The sequence below is a fragment of the Lytechinus variegatus genome, chromosome 19, assembly GCF_018143015.1.
Source record: "Lytechinus variegatus isolate NC3 chromosome 19, Lvar_3.0, whole genome shotgun sequence".
In the NCBI taxonomy this organism is placed as follows: domain Eukaryota; kingdom Metazoa; phylum Echinodermata; class Echinoidea; order Temnopleuroida; family Toxopneustidae; genus Lytechinus; species Lytechinus variegatus.
This window is the reverse complement of record NC_054758.1, coordinates 1900307-1915081: the sequence shown is the minus strand read 5'-3', so window position 1 is coordinate 1915081 and position 14775 is coordinate 1900307. Positions and strand designations below refer to the sequence as shown.

At 36.9% G+C, this 14775-nt stretch overlaps 2 protein-coding genes across 2 annotated transcripts in view; both read right to left on the bottom strand.

Annotated features, from left to right (window-relative positions):
- Positions 1-4554, bottom strand: part of LOC121406211 — a 34975-nt gene extending 30421 nt beyond the window's left edge. The window contains exon 1 of the mRNA XM_041597234.1: positions 4471-4554. Within this exon, the coding sequence (XP_041453168.1) occupies positions 4471-4554 (84 nt within the window). The remainder of the gene's footprint in view (positions 1-4470) is intronic.
- Positions 4555-4750: 196 nt separating this feature from the next.
- LOC121406210 (putative ankyrin repeat protein RF_0381) lies at positions 4751-14455 on the bottom strand. The gene is made up of 4 exons (XM_041597232.1): positions 14183-14455; positions 9066-9177; positions 7959-8178; positions 4751-6122 (listed from the first exon to the last, which is right to left on the bottom strand). Exons 1-4 carry the CDS (start codon positions 14453-14455, stop codon positions 4751-4753), a joined length of 1977 nt encoding a protein of 658 aa, XP_041453166.1.
- Between the last annotated feature and the right edge of the window lie 320 nt (positions 14456-14775).

Below are 14775 nucleotides of genomic sequence, written 5' to 3'. Positions count from 1 at the left end.
TTTGAGCTCTTGAGCTCGAGTTATATAATCTAAGAAATAACAAAATTAGGGCAGGCTAAAGTTTCAGTGAAATTTCTATAATTCATTCCTACATATACCCGTCTTCTACTTTGTTCTGCGAATCAAAGAAATTTAATGTGGCTAAAGCATTTGTCATCAACTAAATCTAATGTGACCAACCTAGGCGTTTTAATACAATTTCTGTTCTCAATCTTTATAAAAAGAAAACAAATCGTTTCTCATTTTGGGGCGCAACTGTTATTTTTTTTTATCTCAGCAAGTAAAAAATTCGAGTTGATAAGGGTACTAAAGACCCAAAATACCCCCTGCCAAATGATTTTTTTTGCATCCTTTATTCAAATTGTTTTTGCTCACTCATGCGTGAATGAAGAATAATCTACGTAAATTCAGATGAAAGAGGAGATTTCAAGCTTTACATTGGTAGGTCATTGGTGTATTTTATTTATGATTAAGTTGTGATAAATTATGGGTTTTTTGTGGGACGCACTGCATATACCCCCAATACCTCAGATGGGGGATGGCCTGCACTCTAAAAAATGAAGTGTTAATTCAGCTCTTAAAGAGCATGTATAGTGACTGCACTTCGGAGTGCTGATTTGTCTAGTTCAATTTGAAGGAGAAAAATCAGCACTCCGAAGTGCAGTCACTATACACGCTCTTTAAGAGCTGAATTATCACTTCATTTTTTAGAGTGTGTACTGTCATCCCCAAGGAAAATAATGCAAGGTTCAACATCATATTTTAATAAAGGAATCATATGACGAGTATGATCATAATACTAATATAATACTCTCATTGTTGTCATCATCATAAAAAACAGAGATATGATTGTCATCATGATGGTAGAGAGTCCCATCGATCACGGGGGTGGGGAATGGCGTGTGTCCTCAATCTGGTAACATTGATTCTCGTACTGTATGCACGGTGACCATTTTTGCTCTCTGAATTTACATTTGAATGAAACCATTTCTTTCAGATATCATCAGAAACAGACATACAGAAAAAAAATCAGGAAGTAATGGAAAAACATGTTACTGCTTTTATACATGCGAGTCAAAGAAAGTTTAATATTTTAGGTACCAGCTACATATAGGGATTGAATAAGGATAAATATTGCGTCTGTTTTCAACTAGCAGTACGGCTGCCGGAGAGCAAATGTGACTGAGGTGTACAGACTACCGCATACATTCGTAATTCCGAAGCTTCGTAATTGCGAAGGTTCGGTTATTCCGAAGGTTCGTATTTCCGAAGTTCGTTTTTTTTCCGAAGGTTCGTAATTCCGAAGGTTCGTCAATCCGAAAACGAAATAAGGTTCGTAATTCCGAAGGCTCCTTAATCCGAAAACGAAATAAGGTTCGTAATTCCGAAGGTTCGTTAATCCGAAAACTAAATAAGGTTCTTAATTCCGAAGGTTCGTTAATCCGAAAACGAAATAAAGTTCGTTAAACCGAAAACGAAATAAGGTTCGTTAATCCGAAAATTGAATAAGGTTCGTATTTCCGAAAATGAAAATTATTCATTTTGGTAAGAAACACGGATAGTAATAATAATAATAGCTGGGAGAACAGTTTTCAGAACTGAAGTGGCTTCCCTGGGTAAATAATATCATTTTTAAATTTTTGGCCTACATGAAACAGTAATTGACCAAATATGCGAATTTTACATTTCCCCCAAACCGCTTGCTCGCTACGCTCGCAGAAATGAAACCTTAAATATATAACTTACCAATCAGAGATCACTTAAATTTTTGCTCAACTTGATTACTACAAAACACACAACCTCTTTACACAGATCATAATCTTATGGTGAAAATATCCGTTTGCACCAAAATGCCCCTATTGGCCCTTTTTTGGCTCCCCCCTCAAAGGAAAATGCGTCCCGCCGCCATTGGTTGAAACACGCGTCGTCTTCATGGCTAACTGCAAAAAGTTCTTAAAATGTCCCCTTTAGATCAGGTCAGAGCTTATATTTAAAATTTCTGTTCGCGCTTCTTGCTCGCAGTTATTATCTAGTTACATAGGCATCTCGTTTTGAAGATCACAAACATATTGCCCATCATTTAAAAAAAAATATATACCTCGCGCTCGCATTATTTAAAAAGGGTTTATCATGTTATTACATATTTACTTTATTTTATAAGTATAAAGCTAATTATTGACTGTTAGGACTACCCTTTCAAAAAACAAACAAAAATCAACTTTAAGCTGCCGATCGAGGAAAATATGGCTGAAAAAAATTGCCCCCCCCCCTTTGACAAAAGTTGGATCCGCCGGGAGGGAGGCAGGGCGCACTTGCACCCCAAAAATGAAATAAAAAACAGGGAAATGCATATTTTTCCAAAAATGGGAAAGATCCTTTTTCAAAAATAAATATGCTGTTTTTCATGCTTTCGAAATAAAATACTTTTTTAAAGTAAAGTTTTCAGGCTGGAATATTGCAAATTTTCAGCTTGCGCTTCGCACTCTCAGTTATTCGATTGGTGAAATATGTATCCTAAAGAGGTCACTAAATTCTTTCTTTAAGATTCCTTTTCTGGTCAGTATATTTAAGCTCGCGTTTTGCGCTCGTGTTAATTCTTTAGTTAGATGTACATCTTTTTAGTGACAGCAGAAATCTGCTCGGATTTTTAAAAACTTATTTCCATTTTGATTGAAATTCCCTAAAGTTTTAGCTTGTGATTCACACTCGCAACACCTCGCAATAATGCCATTTAAAGAATAATTGACCCCCAAAACGAGTTTTATAACTTCACCTTTGATTTTTTTCACCAAGCCGCTCGCTCATTATACTCTCTCCTGAAAAATAAAGGCTAAATATACATTTTGCCATAATAAGAAGTCATTTCAAAAAAGTTTTTTTTGATAATCTTAAGGTGAAAATATCACCAAAGTGCCCATTTTGACGTATGAGTTTCATTTTTTGGCTTTACCCCCAAACGAAAATTCGTTTGGCCGCCCTTGCCTTCCCATCCTCATAACAATTGAACGGCAAGTGTCCACCCCCCTTGCCTCTGCCTCTGCTTTCCCGGTTTTCATTTTTCGGATTAACGAACCTTATTTTGTTTTCGGATTAACGAACCTTATTTCGTTTTCGGATTAACGAACCTTCGGAAAAACGAACCTTATTTCGTTTTCGGATTATCGAACCTTCGGAAAAACGAACCTTATTTCGTTTTCGGATTAACGAACCTTCGGAACAACGAACCCTATTTCGTTTTCGGATTATCGAACCTTCGGAACAACGAACCTTATTTCGTTTTCGGATTATCGAACCTTCGGAATAACGAACCGTCGGAATAACGCCACAAATGTTCGGATTAACGAACCCTTTTTCGTTTTCGGATTAACGAACATCGAGGTATAGGCAATTTACGTGTTTCGGAATTACGAAGTTTAACCCGGATATACCCACTGGCGTGCAGATGTGGGGCATACATGTACAGAGCATGCTAGAAAAATGTACATGTGCATATTTTAAAAATGTTATGCCTAAATCCGTTACAAAATAAGATCTTGAATAAAAAGCTTTTTTAAATGAGTTTTGCCTACTACATCATGGCTGGCGCTCTAAAACTTTTAAAATCGTTACACAATTTTCCACATCTCCCTCAAGCTAAAATCTTAACAAAGAACAAAATTTCTGTCATTCCATGGACGTACGCAGAGAGGGGGAGGGTGGGCAAAAATTATAAATCACATTTCTTACCTTGAATCATCTAAAAAAAAATAGCCATAGTTGTGCACAAAAACCTTCAATTTCACTTGAGAGAAAACAAGAGCGCCCCAATGACAAGCTCGATAGTTTTGCTATTAAAGTCGCGTCTTACCTCCATCAAAAATATTGTTCTTACGAACATGGTCATCCCGCAACCGATCGACACCAATGCATGTCTGACCGTCAGTAGATCGTGCATTGAGATCAATGAGGGAGAATGGGTGATGTAAAAGAACAATATTCTTATTGAGTAAGACAGCTAACGACACTTAATCGAATTACATCTAAATTTCATCTGAATGTTTACGAGTCCCATGACATCAAGTTCATTCGAAAATGTGAAAATTAATAAATATATGAAACGTAAAAATAGACATTCTATCAAGATCAGTCGGATAGAAATATTACTACATGTATAATATTTTCTCTCGAAAACAATTAAATTTCTCAGCCATGACACGTCGCAACAAACAGTTTATAGGAGAAAGGGGGCATGCGAGATCTAAATTAACTAATTTGCTTTTTACGAGATTGCAATTAAACCACTATTTCGTTTTTTTATTTACCTCAACTCTAATGAGTGATATATTTCGTAGCATCCTCAATCCTAAATCCTCATCATGATATGCTCTGTATTCCATAGCCCCTTGGTTGATCAGGTATTTGGTGACATCAAGATGACCTTTCTTAGCAGCAATTTCTAATGCATTCCAAACTCCTATCTCCTTTATTCACCTCAGCTCCTTGACTGATCAGATAATTGGCGACATCCATCAAGATGGCCATTCTTAGCAGCGTAGTGTAATGCAGTCCAGCCATCATTATTTCGTCTATCCACTTCAGCTCCTTGACTGCTCAGATATTTCACAGCTTTAAGATGACCATTCTTAGCAGCGTAGTGTAATGCAGTGTCATCACAGTTTATTCTTTTTTTCACTTCAGCTCCTTGACTGATCAGATATTTGACGACATCAAGATGACAATTCCTAGCAGCGTAGTGTAATGCAGTGTCATTTTAGTTATTTCCTTTATTCACCTCAACACCCTGACTAATAAGATATTTGACGACATTAAAATGACCATCCTCAGCAGCAATGTGTAATGCAGTTAGACCTTTTATTTCCAATTTATTGACCACAGCGCCTTCAATTATCAAATATTTGATGACATCAAGATGACCGTTCTGAGCAGCAATATGCAATGCAGTCCATCTATTGTTAGTCCCTTTCTTCACCTCAGCCCCTTTACTTATCAGATATTCGACGACATCAAGATGACCATTTTGAGCAGCAATGTGTAACGCAGTCCACCCATTGTTTTCTCCTTGATTCACCTCAGCCCCTTTACTGATCAGATATTTGACTACATCAAGGTGACCATCCTCAGTAGCAATGTATAATGCAGTCCGACCATAGTTATTTTCTGTATTCACCTCAGCACCTTGACTGATCACATATTTGACGACATCAAGATGACCATTCCGAGCAGCGATGTGTAATGCAGTCCCATCAATGTTATTTTCCTTCTTAACCTCAACCCCTTGACTAATCAAATTTTTGACGACATCAAGATGACTGTTCTGAGCAGCGTAGTGTAATGCAGTCAAACCATTGTTATCTCCTTTATTCACCTCAGCTCCTTCATTGATCAGATATTTGACGACATCAACATGACCATCCTCAGCAGCAATGTGTAATGCGGTTAGACCTTTGTTTTCCACTTTATTGACCACAGCGCCTTCACTAATCAAATATTTGGCGATATCAAGATGACCATTCTGAGCAACAATATGCAATGCAGTCCAACTATTGTTAGTCCCTTTATTCACTTCAGCTTCTTGACTGATCAGGCTTTTGATGACATCAAGGTGACCATTCAGAGCAGCAATGTATAATGCAGTCTCACCAATTTCATTTCCCTTCTTCACATCAGCTCCTTGACTAATGACATACTCGATGACATTAAGATGACCATTCTGAGCAGCAATATGTAAGGCAGTCATATCTTTGTAATCTCCTTTATTCACCTCAGCCCCCTGACTAATCAGATACCCGATGACATCAAGATGACCATTCTGAGCAGCAATGTGCAGTGCAGTCACATTTTTGTTATCTCCTTTATTTACCTCAGCCCCTTGACTAATCAGATACTCGATGACATCAAGATGACCATTCTGAGCAGCAAGGTGTAATTCAAGCACTCCATTATATTTTGTCTTATTCACGTCAGCTCCATGACTGATCAGATATTTTATAGCATCAAGATGACCAGACTGAGCAGCAAAGGCTAAAGCAGTGTTTCCTTTAACATGCTTTCTCACATCAGCCCCTTGATCGATAAGAAACATAAGTACCTCGACTCTGCCGGTCGCGTATTTTTTTACACCACTGCTCCGCCAAAATATTGAAAAAAAAAACATACCACACACGTTTCGTCGTGCACATCTTGATTTCGTTCATACAAAACAAACCTTATGATTTCAATATAGATATATAGCTTTTTCCGGAGCTTTTTAAAAGCGTTTAATTTTGTAGGGACATAATCTGCTTGCATTTCATATTAATTCTACACCGTATGAGCATTTTGTTCGCAGATATGGCACCTCCAGACATTCAGATGCATGAAACAAAGAACTAGAGAGGGTTCTTATAATTAGCTGCAGATAGACTAGATTTCTTTTCTTCGTCGACTAAAACTTTCACCTCTCTGATCTTCAGCACTCACCCTCTCTCTCTCCAGCATTCTCCGTTCTGTATTTGCCCTCTTGCTTTTTGCAATACAAAAGACCTTTATTAGGCACAATCATTTTGTCGATGAATTTTGTCTGTAATTATTGATATGCAAACTTTGATACCTTTGCTTTTCTCTATTTATGTACAAGCATAGGGACTACTTTTGCACTGATATGCGCTCTAGAAATATGATTTTATATTATTATTGTGATCATTATCATTATTATTATTATTGTTATCATTATTATCATTATTATTATTATTATTTTGGCAGATAAGATCTTCTCTCTACCTCATTAATTTTTTCTTTCTTTCTCAATTTTTTTAAAGGAACGGTCTACCCTGAAATAACTTTTTTTCAACAGGACAAGAAAAATCAGATTGACAGAAAAGGCTTTGAGGGACATCGGACAACTAATGATGTTATGAATTTTTAATGAAATGAATATCACTATATAGGCGATTGCCAACTTGCTGATATCATAGATGCATGCACGACTAACCATAGTTCATTACTACAAAAATTTGATTACCTCAAAACTTTTCATATCTAGATGATTTTTTCCATCATTACAGACTTTATAGTTCTATTTCCTTAAAAATATGAATTTGATTCAATATTTATAATAATTAAGTGATTAAAGGTATAAAAATATATTCAAGCTCAATATTTTTAATTTAATTATATTCTAAAAAGGCCTATACATAACAATGAAATGTAAACTTGATTCGAGTTCTGAAAAAAAAATCATGTGATTGGTCAAATAATGATTTTTTGCAGTATAAATACATTTGTAAACAAAATGAATGGTTAGTGGTGCATTCATGATTTCACGAAATCGGCAATTTGTCTTGTGATTTCCCCATATTTTCATGTGATTGAAATTTCATAAATTATTTAGTTGTCCAATGTGAACGTTTTAGTTTTGGTCATCTGATTTTTCTGCCTGGGTATATAGACCGTCTTTTTTTATCCCCCCTTGCTTAAGGCCCATTTCTTTTCATTTTTTTCTTCACAATATAATTTTTTTCCAAATCAATCTCCTTGTATCTCCTCTCACCCTTTATCTCTATTCCCCCCCCCCCCCAGGAACGCTAGTGAGGCCTATATAATGTAGGAAAAATACTAAAAATTGCCCTCACACTTTCTTTCAGCAAATTTAATTCGCCACTAGACTTTAAATAGAATATCTTTTACATATTCATTTTCAATACAAAATCAGCTCAGTTACAAACTAAAATGGTTTTTAGTTTTAGAACCCTTTTCCGTAATATCAACAATAACTCTAAGAAAATAATGTGGTAACGGGATGATTTCAGGTGGCCGTTTTGGATAATTCATTCAACTTCATGTTCATACACCGGGTTTACATCTCACGCGGGAATTCCGAGAGCCTTGCTTTCAAGAGCGCACAGATTAGACTTGCCCGCGAGCCGTTTCTTTCGTTTTTTCTGGGAATTTTGGCGGAGCAGCGGTGTAAAAAAAAATACGCCTGCCGGTATTTGCTCATTTTGCTGTAATCGTTAATGGTGCCTTCAGCATTACCCTGATTCACGTCCGCCCCTTGTCTGACTAAGCTTTGTATTTCATCAAGGTGACCATTCCTTACAGCCTTTAGTAATGGAGAGTAGTCCTCTGTATCTTCTTCATCCATACTTGCTCTAAGATTATCGATATATTTGGCTGATTTAGGAACTCCTCGTGAAACAGCTTAAGCATGCGGTTTGATCACAAAGGTTTCTTTCCAAACTTTCGGACTATGATGTAGATTTTCGAATACTTTTGAACTAATGGCTCAACACGCTTGGTTGTGTTCTTTCTACTCGGTTTATAGATATTATTGATGTCTCATGCTTCTATGATACACTATCAGTTTACAAATACCCTTCATTCTAAATGCATACTTCAGAAATCCCCGGAAAGTTCAAAATGTATTCGATGATCGTAAAACTTTGTGCGATGTACTTTCCTGTTTTTTTTGTGCAGCAATGTGTGTGAACCAGTGTTGTTTCCCGGGCCCATGTGGTTGTAGAGAAAACTCACGTGAAACGCTTTTCCCAAACAGATTGAATATCAACAATCTACTTGACATTGTTGAGCGCTCCGTCTTCCGATGAAAATCATGTTTAATACAATATGTACACTTTAGCTTTGTTTTAGATAAATATCTACTCCTTCCCAAAGAAATCTCGGAATATAATCCCTAAACATCTAAATGTATTTTCGTGCAGCGAGTGACATTAGGTCTACGTAGTACATCAACGTTATTAAAATTCCATAATCTCATACGTCCACATGGCTCGACGCAGAAAACGAAAGGTCAATGCACAAGTACGTAAAGTTTGTGAGCTCGTGAGGATTTGCCGATGATTTGTTGAAATACAGCGCCCATAGGGTGTATTGCACGTAAAGTATCCAGATTAATTTGGATTCGCTATCGAATAAATAAAGCTGGATGCGAACGAAGTGATTTATATGATCGCATGTTTTACCACGGGGAAACCTAGGATGGATTTCTAGTCCTAGCCGACGACTGTGGAAAGATTTCCTTGTATGTTGGGTTTGTTTTGCAAGCCAGCAAGAGACTATATATTTACCAGGGTTCACTCTTTGTAGTCTGGTTGGTCTGGGGCGGACGGTTCGGAGTCTGGAGCAGACGGGATGGTCTGAAGCAGATGGTTGCGGGTCTGAAGCAGACAACGGTTGCAACTACAAGTATAGCAGAGCCAATGTGTATGGTCGTGATATAGGCAGAGTGCAGAAGAACCCATACATATGGTCGAAGAACCAGACGTAGTTTCCGGTACTGAACAGATGCCAGTGGTTCCAGTACAGAGTTCAAACGTGGTTTCAGTACGGTATCAGACATGTTTGCGGTACTGAAAAGACCTGTTTGCAGTACGGAATCAGACGTGCATGGTTGCTGTACTGAATTCAGACTTGGTTGCAGTACGTGGTTCCTGGTCTGAAGCATGACAGACAGAAGTCTGGAGCAGACGACGGAAAAAATCGCATACATTCGTAATTCCGAAGCTTCCTTATTCTGAAGGTTCGGTTATTTCGAAGGTTCGTAATTCCGAAGGTTCGTTAGTCCGAAAAAGAAATGAGGCTCGTAATTCCGAAGGTTCTTAAGTCCGAAAAACGAATTAACGTTCGTTAGTCCGAAAACGAAATAAGATTCGTTAATCCGAAGGTTCGTTAATCCGAAAACGAAATAAGGTTCGTAATTCCGAAAATGAAATTATTTAATTATGGTAACAAGAACGGTGCTGTTCTTGCAAGATAACATAATATTATGCAATGATAAACTATTGAACGATGATATTGTGTGTGTTGTGGCCAAAGTATGTATTGATTTAAGAATAGGCGCCCCGATCAAACATACGCTTAGTCGTTTGCGAGTAACCTCCAGATAATAGGATTTGTATTGGAGGGGATGTCATTTTTAATAAGAGCTTCTGCTGGTAATAAAAATAAAAATAATACTAATGATGATCATAATAATCGCAAACGATGATCATAATAAAATGGTGATAAAGAATATAATGTTAGTAAAATTTTATTGATCGTTTTCCTCGTGTTAACAATGTTCATCCGTTTGTTATGATTACAAGAAAAGCTCGGAATGTTAAATAAAACCTAAATATACATTTTATCAATCAGAAATCAAATAAAAAAACTTTGCTCAACTTAATAACTACAAAACATACAACTTCTTTACACAGATGATAATATCATGGTGAAAATATTCGTTTGCACCAAAATGCCCTTTATGGCATGAAGTGCACTTGCTTCCCCCCCCCCTAAAAAAAGGAAAATACGTTCCGCCGCCCTTTGTTGAAACATGTATTGTCTTCATGGCTAACTGCCAAAATCATCTTAACATGTCCCTTTTAGATCAGGTGAGAGCTTATAATTAAAATTTCTGCTCGCGCTTCTTGCTCGCAGCTGTTATCTAGTTACATAGCCATCTTGTTTTGAAGATCACAAGCATATTGCCCATCATATTTTCAACGAAAACTATAGCTCGCGCTTCGCGCTCGCATTATTTAACAAGGGCTTAGCCTGCTAGCCTGTTTGCTTTTGACACAACTTTTTGTATATGGGTATCAAAAGAATGTCCACCATCTAGATCTATGCCCAGGTCCTTCATCGTGTCAACATGCTCTAGATTATATACAACATTACCCTTCTTTAGATGATACGACCTTGGAGGGCAATTTGACACCTTGTTAACAGGACCGAAAGTTAAAACTTTGCACTTCTCAGGATGGAAGTTTAAGAGCCACTTATCAGACCAATACTGTAATACATGAAGATCGTCTTGTAACTGAGAAGAATCACGATCGCAAGTAATCTCACTAAGAATCTTAGTGTCATCTGCAAAAAGTACACAACACTCGTAACACAGTCAGGTAAATTGTTAACATATAAGACAAAGAGAATGGGACCCAAAACACTTCCATGAGGAATCCCACTGGTTACTGGTGCCCAAGACGAAACACTACCATTAACAATTACCTGCTATGAACGTCCTGCCAAAAAAACTTTGGAACCAGCTAAGGACACAACGACAGATGCCATGACTCTCAACCTTGTTTATCAACCGCATGTGTGGAACCTGGTCAAAATCTTTCATAAAGTCCATATAAATTACATCTACCTGACCATTTAAGTCAGACACCTCTGTAATCTTGTCCAAAAAGTAAGCAATTGAAGAGAAGTGGACCTCCAGGAACGAAGCCATACTGTTTAGGACAAAACAAATCATTGCACTTCAAGTGCTCAATAATTTCATCTCGGAGTACTCAAGCACTTTACAAAGAATACAAGTTGATCTAATAGGCCGGTACTATTTGGCAAAGCTTTGTCACCTCTCTTAAAAACAGCTGAAATATGGGCCATCTTCCATACGGGGGGGGGGGAAGAACATCTGTTCTAATTGATGTGTTGTAAATAATACTCAAAGGTTAAGCTAAGGAAGAAGCTAGAGATTTAAGAACATATGCATGGAAATCATCTTGGTCTAACTTTTAGTCTTATTAAGTTAAGTTATTAAGTCTAGATCTAGGCCTACGTTAGAGATTCTAGATCAAACAGTGGACTAGATCAGCCAGTCCTAACATTAGGGCCACCAGCTAGGCTAGAAATAGAATCTTAAAAAATATATATATAGCACAGCCACAGACTTGGCCTAGGCCGCCGAGATCCAAATTATTACATAAGTATAGGGCTAGTCCCTAGTCTAGATTGAGCTGATGGTCTAGATTTATTCAGTTCTCTAGTCCTGGAAACCTAAAAAAGTCCCAAAATTGTGTAAATAAAATAAAAACTCCTCCAAACAAACTGTACCTAAAACATGAGTAGATCTAGATGATACCTGATAGATCTAATCATCTAGATCTAGATGTCTAGGTCTGATTCTAACATTACAGTTATGCCCAGATAGATCTAGACTTTGGCAAGCAATGAATAGCGATAGTCAGATCTAGTAGCACTGTCTGTAGACAGGAATAACCGCCATTTCTGGGATTTATTTAAATATTTCTGAAATTTTACTGTCTTAACACATTGCCTTGGTGAGAGAGGCCAACGTAGACTGTCTTAGTCTTAGATCAGCAGAATTTTGACAAACAATAAATGAAAAACAATTATTGGGACTGACACAAAAAAACATTGCAAGTCACTCGGTTTGGGATTAAATTTTTGGTAATTAACAAAAATATACATGATATGAATAAAAAATTCTTACCATATATGGGTGATGAATGCTTTCCTTTTACTAAAATAGTTGTAATTAGTTTCCATAAAATAAAATAAAAAAAATTAGTAACATTTTTTCAACTTTGTTGCAATCACCCCTGCAGCAGTAATTTACCATAAAGGTGCTAGTCTTGGTCAAAAGAGGTATTTTTTCCAAAAATAAATAATGGCTATCAAAATACCAAAATAACTACACTACACTTAGACCAGAGGTGAAGTTTAGAGGAGGTTTAGTTAAACCAGTGTTAACTTTAGACTAGGGTCAAATTAAACCTGCTATCAGATTACGGGCCTCAGTGTCTTTTAAGTGTTGCGAGTTGGCTTGAAAATCGCCTAAAATGCGCAGAAAACGCGCAAAGTCTAATAATACCGTCTAAAATGCGAAAGGTTCAGTAGTTGTGTCCCCAAATATTCAATACCAATGTCACTTTCACCATACTCTCTAGATTTGTAGAGGAATATATTCTAAAGACGTTAAATTATTAAAAATATGGGGTTCATGTGCTCGTTCTCAAATTATTAGTGTCCAAGATATTGCGAGTTGGCTTGAAACAGCCAAAAATGTGCCGAGAACAAGCAAGTCTGCTTACCGTCTAAAGTGCGCGAAAAAAAAAAAATAACCTCAAAGAAAGTGAAACTTCAATAACAAACTTGAGAAGTACAAGAAATGATGCACTTTATTCAAAACCAATGTGATTTTCACCAAACTTTGCAAAATTGTAAAGGAAGGTATACCTAAGACGTGCAAACATAAAAAATGGGTTCATGTGCTCGTTTTCAAATTATCCGCACATCTATTATAGCAATTATTATGTGCTTTTTAAAACACCCCCGAAAGCACAAAAACCTTTATATGTATGTAGGGAAAGATTCTGAATCACTCTACTGTGTACAATTCATTCAAACTCGGGGTCATATTCGTCACACTTTGCAGCACTACACAGTAAAGTTTTTTGAAATTGTAGAGGAATTTGAAAAAGGGTCCCTATGGAATAATTCAAGTTTATTAGCTTCATAAAATACCACATCGGATCTGCAATTAGTGCAGATAAGGAGAAAAATCAGCTCATACGTATAGCTCATTAATCACCTGTTCACCCATCGTGACATCTCAGCTCGCTGAGTGTTTGGTTGAGGAAGATTTCCCATAATGAATTTTTATTGAAAGAAATATATGTTATATTAAAGTATCTTATTCTTGTTTAAAATAAGCAGGAATTAAAATCATAGAAGAGTCCCCCTCCCGACTCAAAGGCAGATAAAATATTGTAAAAGAAAGAAAAAAGAACAGCTACAAATTGATTAAAATATGTAAATGTGAAAATCAGAAGGCGTTCGAAATAGAAAAATAAAAATAAAAGCAGCAAAGATACAAGAAAAATAAGAGAAAGGGACAAGACAACAATGCACTTTAACAACATAACGAACCTCTAATCTCTGATGCAAAAACATTTAGCTTTTTTTTTTTCAGCAAAAGTAATTTCTATCAAGCTCGACGTGGCGCAGTGCATGCACCTGCAGCAGCTGGGCGCTGCGCTGCATGCCAGCAATTTTTACGTTGTAAGAGCGCAATTGGCCAATTCGGCTAAGAAAGAGAGTGGCCTATAAAGGGAGTTAATTGAGCGCTAATACAGTTTTCAGAATACGAATGTAGAGGTCCACTAGCGCTCCATTAAATGGTTAACTTATGAGGAAACTTATAAATCTTTTCAGAATACGACCCCTCCCCTGTAGGGTAAAAAAGTATCCATCCCAAGCAAAATCCAAAGCGCGCTGAAAAAAAAAGATTAAAGGTATTTTGATATAATTACATGTACTATTACAAATAATGTTTCCTTTCTTTTAGCTTTTCCGCCCTTCTCTTGCGATTATAGAAAATGCGAACCTGCCCTCGGCCCCCTCTCTTTGGATAAGGGGGTCGACTGCCATCCTGCCCCTACTTGTGACGCACCTGTTCGCCATCACTTAGTAACTCGTCGGCCAGACGAATAAACCTGATGTTAATAAGAGCATTCCTCAACAATCCTCGTTCTTCTGCTTTACGTGTTCTTTTCCTCCAATCACGGAGCATCTGTAGCGTGCCCATGTATGATGCATTCCTGTTATTCGCAGAGTATGATTCTATTTCTGACGGAAGAAATCCCAGATTACAGCCAAGATTATCGACATCCTGTCTTTTGTTGACCTGCTTAGCAATTTCCCTCAGAATGTCATCGAAATCCATTACAGACTCTTCCATAGGTGCTCTACATAAAACGTAGAATAAAAAAAAAAAAAAATACTTCACTGAAATTTGCAGGGAAAACTTTTATGAAACCAAAACCTAACAACAAAGTGGATATCGTGAATGCACGTTCAAACCCAGTACTTTGAAAAGTAGATTGTGTACCCTTCGCCTTTAAAAGACCATAGCTCTGTAAGCTGTGACAATATGACGAAAGCAAGATGTCAGATGAAAGATTTAATTCAATTCATTTATTTCCTCTTTCTATATTTTTATATTGATAATGATAGTTCATTATTCATATTTACAAAATATAGCAT

Bases quoted from the DNA above. Each gene is read 5' to 3' on its own strand.
- LOC121406210 (XM_041597232.1), bottom strand. From the start codon at position 14,455: ATGGATTTCGATGACATTCTGAGGGAAATTGCTAAGCAGGTCAACAAA. The intron at 9,178-14,182 runs GTGCGTCACAAG...CTATACTTGTAG, and splicing joins TACTAAGTGATGGCGAACAG to TTGCAACCGTTGTCTGCTTC. The intron at 8,179-9,065 runs GTAAATATATAG...CGCATGCTTAAG, and splicing joins ACTACAAAGAGTGAACCCTG to CTGTTTCACGAGGAGTTCCT.